Source organism: Grus americana, chromosome 7, assembly GCF_028858705.1.
Source record: "Grus americana isolate bGruAme1 chromosome 7, bGruAme1.mat, whole genome shotgun sequence".
Taxonomy (NCBI): domain Eukaryota; kingdom Metazoa; phylum Chordata; class Aves; order Gruiformes; family Gruidae; genus Grus; species Grus americana.
Genome location: NC_072858.1, coordinates 34,686,144 through 34,704,147, shown reverse-complemented (window position 1 = coordinate 34,704,147; position 18,004 = coordinate 34,686,144). Strand labels below are relative to the sequence as shown.

Below are 18,004 nucleotides of genomic sequence, written 5' to 3'. Positions count from 1 at the left end.
ACTAATTGTTGGACTTACTAATGAGTTGGAAAAGTGAATTAGGGCTGCAGCTTGAAAAAAAGGATGAGGCTGAGGAAATGTGTAGCCAGGAGAGCCCATTAATGGATGGGGTAGAAGTTGAATTGCCAAGGTAGGTGTGGACATCTGTGAGAAGAGACAGAACAGAGCTGGGAGTCGAAGTCTGAGATCAGGAGAGGGGCCTGGAAGAACATTTAATGGCAGCAACGTAGGAAGGAGAGAAGGAATGATGCAGAGAAGGTTTGGATGCAATATTGGAAGATGCTTAGACACTTCAGCAAAAAAAATGGTCCAAGGGGTAAAATACTCAGGAAAGTGGAAGAAAAGAATACAACTATAATGTCTTCTACTGTGAATTACCTTTGTTTTTCTGAGATCCCTGGGTAGCAAGCAGCAAATCAGCAAATCCTCAAAATGAATTTTGAAAGTAACCACACTTTCTGCTCTGAGAGAAAACTTTAAAATGTCTAACGTTTTTATAAGGAAAAGGAAAATGTGCCGGAGGGCTGAGAGTTCTTAAGACCAAGTTATAAACCTTTGAAAATAGGATTTTATAATGGAAATGCAGAGATCATTAACTATTGTAAGCACCTCTAAGAATGACACCTCTATAGTAAATTACATTCAAATTAATATAAAACTGTAAAGATTCCCTGACAGCTTTGATTATGTAAGTTGATTTTAGTAGTTAAATGTTGACTTTCTATAATGCATTCTCCAAATATTACACTGAATGCTGCATCATATATAACAATTACCATGTCACAGTGCTATTTTGTGTAAATTAAATTATTGACAGCAATATAATTTTGTATTCACTTTATTATTTTGATTCATTTTTCTGTCAAAATATACAATGACTCTTCACTAGATTTAGAAACCAGAAAAACTCTTTAGATGGTAAAGTATTATTCTCCATACATTATTTTTCCTTAGCCTGTAATGAGGTTGGGGGGGAGAGAAGGAAGCAACATTTCATTCCTTCTCTGACATTGTGTGTGTTTTTAGACACGTTGTCAAATTTAAATCGTGTTATGAGTGTGCTTCTCAGCCTGCAAAGTCCATGGCAGCCCTGGTCAGCCTCTCCAGGTGTGCTGCAGACCTGGTGTTTTTAGTGTGCTCCAGCACAAGTGCTGTCCTGGATCACAGGATGAGGTTTATGACATGTTGATAATTCAGCCTAGCTTTAAGGAAGGTGTGTTGTATATTACAGGGTGAATACTTCCTGTTCTTTGATATTTCTTATGGATAAAAGTGAAAAACATCATCTGTTTGGTGCTGCTCTTTCTTCACACCTTTTCTTCCCATGTTCTTTGTGGGTTATCGCAACAGTGAGCATCCCTCCTTGGAAAGTACTTATGGGTTGTGCATGTAACTGCAAATTGATACTTGTAACGCAGCACTTAAAGTTTTCTCATTAACTCTCCTCCAGATGCATACCTTGTCAGCTCCTCATGACCTGCTCGAGTGTGGATATTGGGACATCAGCTGCATCTTCCTACTGGATCTCGGCTCTTCTCCAGGCAGGTACCCTGACCTCTGCTGCGGAGCCAGAAAGACACAGGCAAGCCCCAGAGTGACTCTGAAACATGGTTTTGGGCGCCATCCTGCAAGGTGGAAGAAATGGGCTCAGCTGCATTTAGGCAGAAAAAGGGCTGAATCCAGTGTGCCGCACACTGTTGGCAAGGACTCTAATGCTGAGTATAAAAATTCCCTCTGTTCTGAGTGGTGGTAGAAAGACTCAGAAAATGCTGATCATCTCAGCTGGTCCAGACCGAGGAGGTTGGGAAAAGCCTACTTTGCAAATCTCAGTGGGGTTTAGTTATGGCTTAGTTGCAGCCAAGCCTTAGTCACATCTACGTTTGCTCAATAATAAAAAGCAAAGGCACATCAGCACTCCTTAGAGTCTGGGAAACAGTTTCTGGTCCCCGGGCCAGTAAATGCAGACTCTTTTGTGGCGATACAGCTGTGGGCTAGCTCCCTCTTCAGCAAACTGGCCCAGGTCTGTGCCCCACGTAGTGCCCTGGGAGCCTTAAACATAAAGGTTATTTTCCAGATGCTCTTTGCAGTTGTGTTATTCAGCTGTACTGAGCATATGGAGTTGAGAAGGCTGAGAGGAAAGCTGCAAGTTGCCAGCATGGTGAGGATGGAACAGAGGAGGGCTAAATCCTCTCTGAGTTCGCCATGGATTTAACAGTGTTCTCCAAATACATCAAAGGTCATTTGCTGTTGACATGAGGTTGGGAACACATAAATAAAATATATTCGCTTTCTGTGGAAGCACAAAATTGTGAAAACTCATCTGATACTGATGAAAAATGCTCAGCTATTGCACTTGCGTTTAATTCAGTATGAAATGTTATTATATCATTATGTCTGCACCATACACCAAATTCCCTTGTACTCAGTTTTAAGGGACAGAAGCCCAAAGAGACACTTGGCAGTCTCTGTTGGGGATTAGTGGTAGCACTGAAAGTAGATGTCACTTCTTAGCCTGGATCATTCCTTTTTCCCTTTGCTCAGCCTCCGTTTGATACGGCACATTCAAGATCTGCAGTGTGGTGGCAGTAGTAGTAGTGTGGACATGGAAAAGAATGTGTTTTCTTGAAGACTGATCTGGTTTTCTATTAGATGGCCTGATAGAAAAACATTAGAGCTCGGTCAGCCTTGCGCTCCTAAGATATTGTTGTTAATGTGTATTCTGTTGGCAAACTGAATGTATTAACAATTATTGCAGACACAACTGTGGAAGCCCCATGTCAGCATGACCATTTGTGTTAGCTACTTTATAAAATCCCAGGAAGTCATCGATGGATGGAAGAATAATTTCCTTCTAGCTTCTCATCTAACATTTAGCAGCCATCCCTCCTTTGAATGTTTAACTTGTAAGGAAACATCTCGTGCCCGCATCGTTCTGTGTGTAATGTCATGTGTCTTTCCCTGTATGAAGCAGTTTCACACACAAACATGTGTACAGCAGTATGGTTTTAATAGAACCGGCTTCACTTGGGAGCAGGCACATAGACTTGGGTCTTCTTCTGGCAAAGGCACAAAATGCTAAGCAGTGATGCTGAATTTCTCATTTGGCCTCATTTCTTGTTTGGTTTGCCAATGTGGGAGTTAATCATATAAACACAGAAATATGGGAGCTAGGGAGAAATACATTCTGTGCTGTCCTGTTCATGTAGCTCTGTTTCTCACTGGCTTTGTTAATGTATTACTTACATTATGGCAGAGGTGATGAGGAACAGGTGGTGACGAGAAGGAGTTAATGTGAGAGGACATGAAGAAATCATGTTGCTGGATAGGAAATTGTTCCTCCCAGCATATTTCTGTGCTAGCCCATACAAGTGGGACTCTATAACAGTATCCTGTGACTACACCAGAAGATACAATGGCTTTGAGTTCAAGTGTTCAACAAGTATATATCCTGTTTCAGCTAATTCTGGCACCTGAGCTTTTAGGTGGCAGTCATTCCCCTTGATGTGTGAGTGCCCAGACACTGTGGTGATGAGCTAAGCCTTGTTAGGACCTCGCGTTACTAACCTGGAGAGAGGAATTTTGCACAAAAAGAGAACTTAAAGCTAAACCAGAGCAAACAGGAACTAATAGCTGGTTAAGTTATCCTGAGAGTTGGGAAAGATGAACCTGCTGGGCAGGTATTCCCTAACAATGTCATTTTGACTTTACTAGCCTCCCTTCTCCTCAATGTATCCTCTATTTGTTCAAAGAAAATCATCTGCTCCTCTCAGTTATTTCAAAGCAAAGTCACAAGAATAGCTTGTTCCCACTCTATTCCAAATATAGCTGTTGGCAGCAATTGCTGAGATAAGGGGGAAGGAAAAGGAACTACCAAGGAAGAGGAAAGGCAGGAGGGGGAAGAGAGGAGAGAGAGCTGAAAAGGTTGGACAATACAGAGTAGAGAGAGAGAGGTGAATGAGAGGGGAGGTGAAAGAACAAGGACAGTGCATCGCAGCAGAGAAAACAAATCAAAGATAGAAACAAACTCCTGCAAAACAGGTGGAAGCAGCCCAAATACAGAGTGAAAAGGACCATGCCCACCCTCAGGAGAAGTTTGAGTTTCAGCCTTGAAAAGTAAACAAACCTTAAATAAAATCATGTCCAATTTTGACTTTCACTCAGATTGTAAGGGTTATAGCATCAGAAAACTTATGCTAATTTACACTGCTTGAAGATCTGGCCCTAGAAATTTTAAAGTAAAACATGTTACTTATTTTAATCTCTTGTGGGATTTAAAAAAAAAAAAAAAATCTCTGCTCCAATAAACTTTGCTGGCAGTTCCTGACAGAAAGCCATCAATTGGGTACTTTCGCTGAAAAGGAGCCTGAACACCATTCTCCTCAGGGGTTCACAGTCAGGATGGTCTTCTGGTGAGACTGGAGCATGTAGACATGGCCTCGGGAGCAGAAAATAAATGACAATAAAGACTAAGGAAAAGGCAGAACCATGCTCAGACTGATTTACCCAGAGCAAAGAGCTGAGGGTTTTTGAGGCTCAAGGCAGACTGGTTTAAGACCAAAGCACAGAAAAATGAGACATAAATGGAAACAGGTTCTGAGAAGTGGCACATAGACAGGGCAAACGCAAACGAGTCCTTGGCAATCTAGAAATCCTGTGACTGGCTCCAGCTTCCCTGGAGGGGTGGGAAGTTTCTGAGAAACACCCCACAGAGCTCTTCTGCTTCTCTTCTCAGAAGACTGCTTGGAAAATGGTGCCAGAGTTTTGCTTTCCCTCGTGGTCTGCTGAAAAGCAATGTCATACATGACCTTACTCCTCAGCTGAGGATAAAAAGCTGTACCCAGATCTGAAGGCACTGTTTCCTATAAATAGTGAAAAAAGTCTTCTGACAAGCTTTCTAACTTCTCAAACACTGGGGAATGGGACCAACAGGAGAACTGAAAATGTGACATTTTCTATACTTGTTTTATTTCAGTCCTTCAAGGAAGGAGGCCACTTGCATCATTAAGGGATGTGCCCCATTAATCTCTCTCTGGACTAAAGGCCCGGTGCAGCCATGGGACAGGGCAGTATTTACACAAAGCACAGGAGGCACGTTAGAGCAGGAAATACAAGGGTAAGTGAAACTAGTTTTGGAAGAAAGGACTGGAAAGTAGAGCTTAGCAGTCAGACTATCGCTATTCAGAAACAAAGTCGTCATTATTTTGAGAGTCTCGTCTCATGGACGATATGTGTATATGAGAAATTTCCCCTGTTATGAGAAGCAATTTTTTAATTTTTATTTTTCTTCCTGCACCGAGCATCGTGCAGAGCTGATATATTAGCCTTTCAGTAGGGATGCCCCATCTGTGGCTTGCTGCCAGCAGCTCTCTGGGGTAGGTGGTCTCTGTCCTGACACCTTTGGGGAGGCTACAGGGGTCACAGCCTGTGCGACAGCCATCAGGCAGCCCTGCTGCCCTGGCCGGCATCTCTGACTGAACAGGACTATACTTCGGTCTCTCTATAGGTAGCGCGCCTGTGATGTAAAGCTTTAGGGGTGCTGTTACGTGGTGAAACACCCGCAGCACTCAGCCCAGCGCACCGCTTTTTGCTCAGCTGCCGTGTCCTCGCCGGCTCCCGGCAGCGCCTTCCCCCAGGAGAGGGCAGTGGAGCCCGCACACGCTCCCTGCTCTCCTCCCACCGCCCGCGGGGAACATCCATTCCCTCGGGTGGTACGTGAGGAACCAAAGGGCTGAGCAGAGGTAGGAATACGGATTTAATACATGTGCTAGAAACCGTGTACGGGAATATCCAGGAAGCGTTCTGCACATTTAATAACGAGAATAGGTTTTGGGTAAACGAGGTTGTTGTTGCTTTTATTTGACTGGAAGTTTTCTGTGTCACACATACTTGTTTACAGCCGTGCAAACTTAAACTAGTAACTTGCTGATTCCACACGGGTTTGTTTAATTCCTATAGCCCGAATTAGAAAATGTTATTGACATTTAAATAACCCTTCAGGATGCTGCTAAGGCTCTCCTGAGCCAAATCCTCACAATAAAGTCATTTACTTATTTCAAATTTACAGGCATTCATCCTAAGACAACATGCAGCCTTGGCTGAAAACTGCAGAGTGTGGTTTCAAGGTACGGTAATTAAGGGCAGACTGGGATGCCTTCTCCTCTACTCTCTAACCATCCCCTTCCCCTAGCATGCCAGCAGCCAGGCAGCTGTTTTCTGTAGGTTCATGTTTACAGCAGGTTTCCCTGGCTGGGTACCAGGTTTCAGTGGCTGGCCAGTACAGTCACAGCGCCTGTATCAGGCCCGTGAGGGGCAGGCAGGGTAGATTTAAGGGAATTGGCTTTTGCCTGCAGCCTGGGAATCTAGCAGACACCCCTGGCAAAACAAAAGGTGTTAGTAAACCAGCACTTCTTCCTGTGAGAACATGACAAATCTCTCTACCTCCAGTGGAAAGGGGCAAATATAGGAAACTCTGAAATCCAGCTTTGGAGAGAACTTCTCTTTTCTGTGAAAGGTTAAAACATCCCACCAACCCCAACCTGAATCTAGTCCAGACTTAGGACAAACGTCCCTTGCTGTTGTCAGAGGACAAGGTCACTCACTTCCTGTCCAGGAACAAGTCCCTACTCCCAGCTGAGTCCCCACTCCTGAGGGCACCTGCTGAGCTGGGGCTACCTTAACATTCCCGAAAGCAGCGGGGTGCACAGTGGAAGTGGCAGGGTGCGTTTCCCAAGCAGGTCTACTGGCATCATTGCTGTTAGCACATGAGGTCAGTCGAGTTTTGCTACAAAAGCATAGTAACCCCTTGGAGAGTTTACTCAAATGCGTGATGTTAAGCTGGTTAAATTGCGTTGCCATCTCCTCAGATGATGAGCTGCCTTTTCTTCCTCAGCCACTCTCAAGCTCAGCTATGGAGGCAAGGACAATTTTATTTCTACAGCTCCTGTCTTAGGTACTTGTGGTAGAGAATGACTGCAGGAAAATATACCCAGTGCAATGTCAGCTAGCACCTTGTTAAAAGAGGAAATACAATAAATCCAAAGTGGGCTGGTTTCAAATAAATTGGGAATAAAAGAGAAGTTCTGCCCTTCAGCTCTGAACCTCCTCAGTCAGTGCTACACCCAGTCAGATGTGTCATGCGCATGTGAGGTGCAACTCCTCTCTTGGTGTGAGTGGGGCTTTGGCAATTTACACCAGCAATCTGTCCGTCATATGAAACCAGGTGGTTTATAGGAACCACAGGAATCAGAAGGACTTTTTGCGTGTGAGGCTCATTGACGTCAGTGTGAGTTGGACGGTCTAACCCTCAGAGTATGGTATAATCAGCCAAACGGGGATCAAAGGCACAAAGCACATGCGAAGCACTACAGCAAGAATATCTGAAAAGGGACCAGAAACATTTGAGTTTCATCTGTCAACATCTTCCTGAAGACCAAGCACTAACTGCATTTCCATCTTGCCCTGCACCAGATCCTGCTGCCATTCAGACAAAGCTCCCATTGAGAGAAGTCGAGTGACTTGATTGTCCCTGTAAAGGCTGGAAATCAGACACAATTTACCCTGTTCTTGAGAAAGCGTTTAAAATTAACCAACAAAGTCACCTCATAGTAGTATTCCCTAGGCAAAGTTAGCCAGGAGATACATTACATTTTATTAGTGTCAGTCTTTCATTGAACCCTTCTTCGTAGTGGAAGGACGTTAAATTTGCCAAGTTAGTTCAAAGGCAGAATTGAGACCTGGGGAGGTTAAAGTGGGATGTGAAACCTTGGTGGTTCTTTCTACTGTGCGCATTATGATTTAGTGTCAGCAGTGCGCACGTGGTATTTTCAAATAATACAGGAAGATGTTGTAGAGTATCCCTAAAACCTGTATCTGATACATCTGTGATGTTTTGCAGTGAGGACACTACTCAGAGTTACCTGTTTCACAAATTCATGTAAAGTAACTTGCCCCACTGCACAACAGATTCCAATATTTTGTTCTTTCATAGTAGCGATTAGACCAATTATAGCTCGGCTGTAATGGAAAGGTACAATACAATTGCTCCTACTTCTCAGTCAAATTTCCCAGAACCTGTCTCTCTCTCTCTCTCTGTCTCTCTGTCACAATTTAACTTTTAAATTGAGATGGGTGTTTTAAATGAAAATATCTAGAATCCTTCTGAAATTGAACACGAGCTTTCTTTCAACTGAGTCGCATATGCCAAACTGTATTGGCTGTATATTAAGTGCTAGAAAGGACTGGTAACAAAATCTACGTTAAAAAATCAACTATTATATATTTACTAATTACTGTGCACACTTCCCCGATCACCCTAAAGGAAAATATGTAGGTTTATGCCTACTATTCCTTAGCAACTATGACAAATACCCCTAAAACTTTTTCAGGCACGCTCCTGTCTAGCCCGGGCGCTGCGGTGACCATACAAGTAGTGAACTTGGAGCATCACCAAAGGCAGTGAAACAAAAACAGAGGAACTGAGAGACGCCTGCCTCAGCTGGGGTGCGAGGTGCTGTGTGGATAAAGAGGGGCCTGGGAGACAGACACCTGTGACAGCAGTTGGGACCCAAGGCAGAGGTAAGTGCTCGCACCATGGGGACACCTGAGCATGCCTTGCTTCTGTGGCAGGTGCTGTAATGTACTAAAACCTGGAAATATTGATAGCTGCAGTTAAAAATGTAAGTGAAGACTTTTTAGCCTTCCTGTGTATTCTTGGGCTTGTTGCTTTGGAACAGGAGCGCGCTTTTGTAGCATCTCTTGCATGTTGCAGTGTCTTGCTGCTGCTCTGGTTGTCAATGGTGGTTTTTTTTTTCCGCAGACCACTGAAAAGGGGCCTTGCACGCTACGGACCATATGTGAGGGTTGCTTTCCTAAACGCAGGAATAAACAGCCGTAAGATGAAATATTCCTAAGTAATGAGATTAGTGACATGAACGTAGCATGGGATACAGCTTTCAAAAATAATTACATCTGACACCGTCATCAGCAAGATGTAGGGGCTGCAAGCTCTGAGCTTGGGAACAGCATATGAAAGATTGGCTTCTCCTGGGAAGGGAGGCACAAGGGAGGTTATTTTTAGTACTTTGGAAAAAAAAAATCAGCTAGAATTTAAGCACTCTTTGGTTTGATACCCTCATTAGGGAGGAGCTCATAGGGAAAGAAAAGCAAAAACGGGAGTGGGAATGGTAGTGAGGCTGGGGCGGCGGGAAGCTGCGGAAGTGGGACACGGCGGTGGAAGCAAGAGGCTGGCCGGAGCGGGGTGCGAGCGGCGGGGACGGGACGGGACGGTCCCCCTTCCCCTCCCCGGCTGCGCCCGCCGGCACAATAACAACCCACCGACGGCGGAGCAGGCGGTTCCGTTTTCCCGACGGTGTATATAGATCAGACACTTTCCAAAAAAAAGCAGCGACGCGCTCGCTCTGCTCGGCACCTCTTTCCACTCGTAACTAAGAAAAAAATATTTTTTTTATTATTATTATTTTTAAAGAAAGGCGAAGCCGGATTCCGTAAATGCGGCTGTTTTCTGACCCGCCGCCGCTTTGCGGTTATGGGCTGCTAAGAAAGTGAGCAGGGTCCGGCGGGGCGGCCCTGGGACCTCCTCTGCTTTTCCGAGCTTTTTTAAATTTTCCGGAACGAGCCCTAAAAGGGCAGGCGGGGCGGGGCCGGATCCTCGCCTTTTTAGGACAAGGGCCCCGCCACCGGAATACCCCCCTGGGCGGCGGCGGGGCGCTGCCGGCGCGGCGGGGGCTGAGCGGGGCCGGGGCGGGTCGGGCCGCCCCCGCGGGGCGCGGGGTGGGGGGCGGGGAGGGGGGGACCGGGGCGGGTGCGGAGCGGCGGGTCCCGCACGCGGGCGCCCACGTGACCGCCAGGCCCCGTTCCTCAGTCCTTATATGGGCAGTGACGTCCCCGGTATTCAGGGGGCCCCCATAAATACTTACCGCCAGACTTGTCCTCCAGCGCGAGCTGCGGCGGGAGCGCGGCTCTCCCGGGGCACCGCGGGCACCGCACCGCCGCGACGGGGCGGCCGCCCGCCCGCCCGCACATGCCGCGCCGGCTCCCCGCGGTCCCCCCGCGCCGGTAGTGGGAGGCAGGGGGAAGCGCCCCCTCCTCTCTCGCCTCTCTTCTCCTCTCCTCTCCCCTCCCCGCCCCGAGCGCACACCACCGGCCGGGAGCGCCGCTCCCCCGGCCGCCCCGCCGCCCCCATGATGACCGCCAAGGCGGTGGACAAGATCCCGGTGACCCTCGGCGGGTTTGTGCACCAGCTCCCCGAGGGCATTTACCCCGCGGATGACATCTCCGCCGCGCTGCCAACTTCGGTCGCGATCTTCCCCAATGCCGACCTGGCAGGGCCGTTTGACCAGATGAGCGGTGTGGCAGGAGGTAAGCGGAGCCCGCACGGCCGCGCAGGTGCGGGCCGGGCCGCCCGCGGACGGCGGCGGGGCGGCGGGCGGGCGGGCCGGGGTGGGGGCGGACTGGGACGGGGGACGCGACCCCCCCCGGGGCTCGCCCGCCGCCCGGCCGGGGTCCCCGGCGCCCCTCGCGGCACCCCTGCCTCCGCGCCCGGCTCGGGGGAAAAGTTGGGGCCGGCGCGGAGCCCCCGCAGCCGGAGCGCAACATGTGCGCGCCGCAGCCCCGCGCCGGGCCGGGGCGGGCGGCGGCCGGGACCGGTGCCGGGCCGCCCGGCGGGTGGCGGCGCGGAGGGCTGACCGGCTCCTTGCCCCCCCCAGACGGCATGATCAACGTGGACATGGGCGACAAGCGGGCCCTGGACCTGCCCTACGGCGGCGGCTTCGCGCCCAACGCCCCGGCCTCCCGCAACCAGACCTTCACCTACATGGGCAAATTCTCCATCGACCCGCAGTACCCCGGCGCCGGCTGCTACCCCGAGGGCATCATCAACATCGTGAGCGCGGGAATCCTGCAGGGGGTCAGCACGCCCTCCTCCGCCGCCTCCTCCGCCTCCTCCGCCGCCTCCTCCGCCTCCTCCTCGGCCACCGCCGCCTCCGCCGCCTCCCCCAACCCGCTGGCCGGGGCCCTCGGCTGCACCATGGCGCAGGGCCAGCCGGCCGACCTGGAGCACCTCTACTCGCCGCCGCCGCCGCCCTACTCGGGCTGCGGCGACCTGTACCCGCAGGACCCCTCCTCGGCCTTCCTGCCCGCCGCAGGCGGCGGGGCGCTGCCTTTCCCCCCGCCGCCCTCCTACCCCTCCCCGAAGGCGGCGGCGGCCGACGGCGGGCTCTTCACCATGATTCCCGAGTACGGCGGCTTCTTCCCGCCGCCCCAGTGCCAGCGGGAGCTGCACGCCGGCCCCGACCGCAAACCCTTCCCTTGCCCCCTCGACTCGCTCCGCGTCCCGCCGCCCCTCACGCCGCTCTCCACCATCCGCAACTTCACTATGGGGGCGCCCCCGGCGGGCGCCGCCTCCGGCAGCGCTCCCGGCGGCGGCGGCGGGGGCGAGGGCGCGGGCGCCCGGCTGCCCGCCGGCGCCTACAGCCCGCACCACCTGCCGCTGCGGCCCATCCTGCGGCCCCGCAAGTACCCCAACCGGCCCAGCAAGACGCCGGTCCACGAGCGGCCCTACCCCTGCCCCGCCGAGGGCTGCGACCGCCGCTTCTCCCGCTCCGACGAGCTCACCCGGCACATCCGCATCCACACGGGCCACAAGCCCTTCCAGTGCCGCATCTGCATGCGGAACTTCAGCCGCAGCGACCACCTCACCACCCACATCCGCACGCACACCGGCGAGAAGCCCTTCGCCTGCGATTTCTGCGGCAGGAAGTTCGCCCGCTCCGACGAGAGGAAGCGGCACACCAAGATCCACCTGCGCCAGAAGGAGAGGAAAGGAGCCGCCGCCGCCGCCGGCGGATGCCCGCAGCCCGGCGGCGGGACCGGCGCGGCCGCCCTGGCCCCCTGCGCGGCGCGGACGCGGACGCCCTGACGGCGCGGGGCGCGTAGGACCCAGCGCTGAGCCGCTGAGCCGCCGCCGAGCGCGGCGGGGCGCGGAGCCCGGCGGGGCGCGATGAGCACCTGGCGGCGCCGCGGGGCTCCCCCGGGCCGGAGCGGGCCGGGCCGGGCCGGCGGGTGTACATAGGGGCTGCGGCGGGAGGATGGATGCATGCAGAGCCGTCGTGGTGAGGTGTTCTTGGTGCCTTGTGTGGTGTAGAGCCCGGTCCCCTGTCTGCATGTGGGGGGTGCCTTACCGATCCGCTCCGACGACAGCGGCGACACCGAGACCGGAAAGTTTTCCCTCCCTGGTTTTAGTACGGCTGTACATTTCTGCCTATTAATATTGGGATTTTTTTTTTTTTTAGAGACTATATTTTTGTACGCACTGGTTTGGGGTTTTGGTTTTGTTTTTCTTTTTGGTGACTTACAAGTGTTACGTTTGTAGTAGGACTGGGGCCGGGATGTAAATACTCTGGCTGGAGCCGACGTTCGTTGTCCACCGGGACCCGGTGCGCAGCAGATAACACGAATAATGCACAACCACTAACGGGAGCTGGAAGGAGAGAGGGTTTCTTTCTGGCCGCTCTGTAAATAAACTTTTCGACGATAGGGTCGGTGCTTACAACGTTTATAAAAGACGACAAATAAATCTCTTAATTATGCTAAATTGACACCTTTATTTCCGTAGGTTCCCCGGCCCGGCCCGGGACAGGGAGTGCCTCCCGCCCGTCCCCGGGCAGCCGCCGGGCGCACCGCACCGCCTCGGCGCGGAAAACCAGCGTCCCCGGCCCCGGTGTACAAACACTCGCTCTGGGGCGCGGGGATTTCCCTCGGAGACGAGAGACGGGCTAATATTAACCGGGGAGCGGGGTGGGTTTTTTTGACTCACTTTCTGTTTTGTTCCGCGGTTACGATCCGCCCCAGGCAACCTCCCCGAGTGGGCTCCGGAAAAGTGAGCGCCGCCGCCCCGACGGACGCTGCTCGGGGAAAGCGGCTCCCGGCGGCGCGGGGCTGCGCGGGCGGCGGCGCCGCGCCCGCTCTCGGGGGGCTCCGCGGGGGCCCGGGGGCGGCGGCGCTCACCCCCGCGGCACAGCCGGGCTTTTTCTGCTGAACCCATCTGGCCGCAACATCGTGGGTTTGTTTGTTTGGTTTTTTTTAACCTATTTTGATTATTGTTTTTAAGATGTTATCCCGGCCTGGCCCCGCCAGGGCCCACCTTCGGGTGCTGCCGTCGGTGCAGGGCAGTACCGCCCCCGCGGGTTCACCCCGCTGCTGCAGAGATCCCCGGTACGCCCCGCACGGCACCGGTGAGCCGTGCAGGATGGGCCTCACCGCTAACGCCGCAACCCAGCACCGCAGGGAGCAGGGCAAAGCCCTTGCCCAGCCGCTCCCAGCCTCTGCTTGCCCCAGTCCCGCTGCGCAAAGCCCAGGTGGCACCTGCCTTTTCTGTCTGAAAGGCCCTACTCCCTGTCTCCCGGCATTGGCTTTTGGGGCAGCTGCTCTTTGCTTGGGAAAGGCGGTCAGTGGTAGCTGAAGCGACGTGCCTGGTTTTGAATCGGACGTGAAGCAGGCTTCCAAACCAGGCACGTACCAGTCTGTGCAGGATGGAGAAACCAGAGAACGCCGCCAGCTCGAGAGCCACTATGCTCACCACCCCGCCGTCCACTTTAGCAGCGCAAGTAAGCCTTCGCCTTCCCTGCTGCATGTCCCTGTCAGTTGCAGCTTTGCCACCTGATCCCGTGTGCTGCTGGCCCCCACAAGAGACCGTGGCCTGCTGCAGGAGGGATGTCATGCAGGAGCGCAACCCCACGGGAGCCATGGCCTCCTCAGTCAGCATCAGTGGGCTGCGCTGCAGGGAGGTGTACAGGGATCCAGTGCTCTCAGCCTGTTGGGCTTCTGGACGTACTGCCACGGCCTCGGATAACCACGGCTCGGTCGCAGCCAGAGCGTCATGAGCAAAACTGGGATTGCGGATACCCAGGTGCACAATCTGAGGCCCCGCTTGCGCTCTCCAAGCTACTGTCTGCAGCCACGCTACAAGATTCAAACCCCAGTCAGAAGCAAAATGAGATAACCACCACAGAAATTGTCAATGAGCTGAACTAAGGAAACTGCTGATGACTAGCGCACAGCTACAAGACAGCCTTACATTGTATAAAAGTATCAGCGATCTTAAACCTGTGCCTTTGCCTGACAGTAACAGCCAGCTTCAAAAGTGGTAAAGTTGCACGTGTCTGGATTTGTCTGCGGGATGCCAGTGGAAGATTTGGGCTGAGAACCCAGTGCTAAGCGTCGCTTTTCAAAGAAAGGCCAGTTGCACCATTTGGACTGTTAGGCAAGAGAAAGCGCACTCTGTACCATAGTTGGTTCAAGACTGTCATACTTGTGAAGGAAAGTAATGACTGGCCAGTGGTGAGATATCCTGTATTTATTCTATAATTCAGCAATAACAGTAATTTTGCTCTTGTGAAAACACAATAACCAGACTGCAGAGAGAAAGAATGGCATTACAGACTTAAACCTCCTGCTTACAGATATCCAGAACATATGAAGTAAGTTTCAATTACTGAGTAAGCAAGAAGTTACAGAAAGAGGCTTTTCTTTAATGCATCTCAGGTTGTCTTTGCTATTTTTCCCATCTTTAATACTTTGATGCTAACACCTTTATTAAAAAAAAAAAAAAAGCAAAAGGTTTTGCCATGGTTGTTAACAGCACTCCGCAGTGTAAAGGGCCATGCTGTCCTCTACGGAAAGATGCATTAAAGTCCTATCCCATTAAACATCTCAACTAGGTTTTACACATGGAGAAAAAAAATTAAAAACCAAGCAGAAAGACCAAAGGGGAGGACAGGGCAGATGAGATAAAAAATGCCCTCTGTTGCAGTTTGTTTTTCCAGTACAGCTGTTTGCATGCGCCAAGCTATCTTCTTTGTGGACTTCTGAAAAAGGATGATGGTCTTCATTAGCATGGGAGAGAGTTAGAAACAGGCTGTAACACAGGGAGGCATTGCGTTATGGTTAATGACTACATTCGACAGAGAATTGTTGCACATTAACTAACGCTAAGCTGCAGGGGAATTCCAGGAAAAACAGGTAAGCCAGCTGCAGAAATATCAGGCACTTTAAAGTGCTGTAAGAATAAATGGAAATTGCTTGAAATAATTTCCACCAATTTTTCCTTGCAAAAGAATTAATCTGTGCATGCATAAGGCTGACTGTATTTTACATTCATTTTTTCGCAGGCACAAAAAAAAAAAAAGCCGTATCAGAATCATTTAAAAATTCACACATACAAGCCACTGTACAGGAAAAACAAGTCTGCTTTTATAAATACACAAAGAAAAATTAAAGCCAGTTGTGGAACGATTTCTGAGGGAGGTTGGTACATCACTCAGGAGGTTGGCAAGTTGTGTTTTCTTACTCAGGTTCCCACTTCATGACCAAGAGGGCCAAGGCTGCCCCGGCCTGGGTCTGTGGTACGAAGTGTGCGTTAGGATGAACAGGCACGAGACCAGTCCCTGCAGTACAGGCGGAGTATTTCACCTATAGAAAAGGTTTCTCCCTTGTTAGAAAGATCGCATCCCCTGCCGTGGATAAACTGCATCTCCAGACTGCATCCATCATAGCAAGACGAAATTCACGGTGTCTCTTCTACACTACATGTACTTAAAAGCCTTATGAAAAAGTAGTCTTTATAAATAGTATAAAGAGGGAAACTGCAAGGCTTCAAAAGCCCTAAGTGTTCACTTGTCCATATAAAAACACAGACCACACTTTGAAGAGAAGACATCAGGTCAAATCTTATGTGTACCTAGGATATGCGTGCCGCCGTATATATAAGGTTTGCAAATACGTCACGTTTCTAGAATAGCTTCCACGACACAACAGTGGATAGTTGGTTTTTCTGTTAAGATGCCCACAGTTTCTGCTACCCTCTGCTACTGCTGCACAAGAGGTTCCAAGCAACGTTAATTAGCAGCTGACGAGTCTCCTCCTAGCTGAAGGAAACATGCATAGACGTACTTTGCAATTCTCAGTTGCAATAGCGAGATCTCATATACAATGCTTTAAAGAACTGTGAAAAAGTAATTCTGAACCTGACAGCGTCCGTTCGGAGCAGGAATTCCCTTAACTCCAGTCCTGGGGATCAGTGGCGTTTACTGGAGCAGCGCATCCTGGCTCAGGAGTTGTTCTGGGGTGTTTTGCTAGCAGGGTACTGCTCTTGTTGAGACTCGCTCTGGAGATGGAGCCCCCAAAGGCTGCGGCCAGACCTGCCCCAGCTGGGTGGGCACACTCCGCTGGCCCAGGCGGTGGGAACCCCTCCGGTGGATGTCAGGGCACCCCGTGACCGTTCTTATTGCATTTACTCTCCCAGCTGGAGCCCGATCCCCCCTCACTGACGTGCGGCCCTAACTATTTACAGAGGATGCTGGACTATTTTTTCCCCCAACCCTTCAGTTGAGCAGAATTGTAACTGTGCTACTCCTCCACATCAGCTCACAGGAAATAAACACTTTCTGGCGCTTTATTTCCCCCGACTCATGGAGCCAGGCAGGCCTGCGGACAGAGGAAGTCTTTTGACTCGTAGCGCTCCCGACAAGCCTCAGCCAGCACCCGCGGTCCTGCCGGCCGGCCACGGCACACCGGCAGAACGCAGCCGTGGTTCTGACGGTGCTGCCGGCCGGGACCGGGGCTGGCGGGACCGGGGCTGGCAGGGCCCCGGCAGGCCGGTCCGTGAGGCGGCCCCGGCGGCGCGGGGCCGGGGAGAAGGCCGGGCGGGGGGCGGCGAGCGGCGGGCTCCCCTCACGCCGGCGCGCGGGGCGAGCGCTAACGGTCCTAACGGCCGCCGCCGAGCCTGGGCCGCCGCCTCAGAGGCAGACGCGGGGCCCGGGGTAGGGCTCGCCCCCGCACCAGAAGTCGGCGGCCTGCGGGGTCTCCATCAGCCACACCTCCCGCGGCAGCCCGGGCGGCTCGGCGCCCGCCGGCGACCCCTCCAGCAGGCGATAGTAGTGGCAGTCCCGGCCGTGCTGGGGGTCGTAGGGCGGCGCCAGGATGTCGAGGAAGGCGGCGGGCCCGTCCACGGCGTCGATCTGGTGAAGGTTGTCGGTGTGCGGCGAGAGCAGGCAGGGCGGGGAGGCCGGCGTGTAATGCTGGCGGGAGCGGAACAGGGCGCGGTGGCAGGGCCCGCCGGCGGCAGCGGCGGGCGGCGGGGAGGCGGCGGCGGCGGGGGGCAGCGTGTCCATGCAGGCGATGCGCAGCGTGCCGTAGAGCACCTTCAGCATGCCGTTCATGCCCGGGTGGTCGTGCAGCGGGATGCAGGCGCCGCTCCGCAGCAGGAACACGCCCATGCTGAAGCTCTCCGTCTCGCAGATGTGCATGTAGCTGACGGGCGGCACCACGCCGGTCCACGGGAACCCCCCGCCCGCCGCCGCCGCTGCTGCCGACGGCCCCCGCGGTGCCAAATGCAAGTCCTCGGCGCGCACCTCGTCCAGCAGCTGCTGCAGCCGGTGCAGGTTCTCCCCGAAGGCCGGCCCCGCCGGGCTGCGGAAAGTAATCCGCGCCTGCCGCGCCACCCGCTGGATCAGGGAGGCCATGTTGTCCCGGGGCATGGCGGCACCCGACCCGGCCCCGCCGCGCCCGGCCGCGGCAGGCGGTCCCGTCGCCGCTTCCGCCTCCGCCTCCTCCCCCTGCCCCCGCCGCGCAGGCGCGCCCGCGCCGCCGTGCACCACGGGGCTCGTAGTCCCGCCCGGCGCCGCGGCGGCTTCGCGCCGTCCCGCAACCCCCGCCGCTCCCCGGGGCCCTGCGGAGTCGCGGAGCCGGGGGGCGGCAGGGTGGCCCGGCGGCGCGGAGCCGGGGGCGGGGAGGGAGGAAGACTACGGCTCCCAGCAGGGCCGGCGGAGGTGAGTGCCCGGCGGGGGCTGTGCCTGGCGGGGTGGCGTGCGAGGGGCGGTGGGGCCGGCCGGCTCCCGGAGGTGTGCGGCGGGACCGCCTGCGGCCGCCATCTTAGCGTCGCGGGGGGTGAGGCGAGGCCGGGCGTGCGAGGGAGGGCCTCTGCCCCGGC

General features: G+C 53.3%; 2 protein-coding genes and 1 long non-coding RNA gene across 3 annotated transcripts; 2 read left to right on the top strand and 1 right to left on the bottom strand.

The window, feature by feature from the left end:
• Window positions 1-6,062: 6,062 nt before the first annotated feature.
• On the top strand, window positions 6,063-9,059 carry LOC129208612 (uncharacterized). The gene is made up of 3 exons (XR_008577865.1): window positions 6,063-6,122; window positions 8,385-8,574; window positions 8,816-9,059. It is a non-coding gene; the product is annotated as an uncharacterized LOC129208612 (long non-coding RNA).
• An 835-nt stretch (window positions 9,060-9,894) lies between these two features.
• EGR2 (early growth response 2) lies at window positions 9,895-14,363 on the top strand. Its single transcript, XM_054831605.1, has 2 exons — window positions 9,895-10,377; window positions 10,725-14,363. Exons 1-2 carry the CDS (start codon window positions 10,200-10,202, stop codon window positions 11,933-11,935), a joined length of 1,389 nt encoding a protein of 462 aa, XP_054687580.1. The 5' UTR covers window positions 9,895-10,199; the 3' UTR covers window positions 11,936-14,363.
• ADO (2-aminoethanethiol dioxygenase) lies at window positions 14,357-17,632 on the bottom strand. The gene has a single exon (XM_054831608.1). It carries the CDS (start codon window positions 17,550-17,552, stop codon window positions 16,812-16,814), a length of 741 nt encoding a protein of 246 aa, XP_054687583.1. The 5' UTR covers window positions 17,553-17,632; the 3' UTR covers window positions 14,357-16,811.
• Window positions 17,633-18,004: the final 372 nt, after the last annotated feature.

Excerpts from the sequence above, each read along its gene's own strand:
- EGR2 (XM_054831605.1), top strand. The coding sequence starts at position 10,200 with ATGATGACCGCCAAGGCGGTGGACAAGATCCCGGTGACCCTCGGCGGG. Across the intron at positions 10,378-10,724 it reads GATGAGCGGTGTGGCAGGAG|ACGGCATGATCAACGTGGAC; the intron begins GTAAGCGGAGCC and ends TGCCCCCCCCAG.
- ADO (XM_054831608.1), bottom strand. The coding sequence starts at position 17,552 with ATGCCCCGGGACAACATGGCCTCCCTGATCCAGCGGGTGGCGCGGCAG.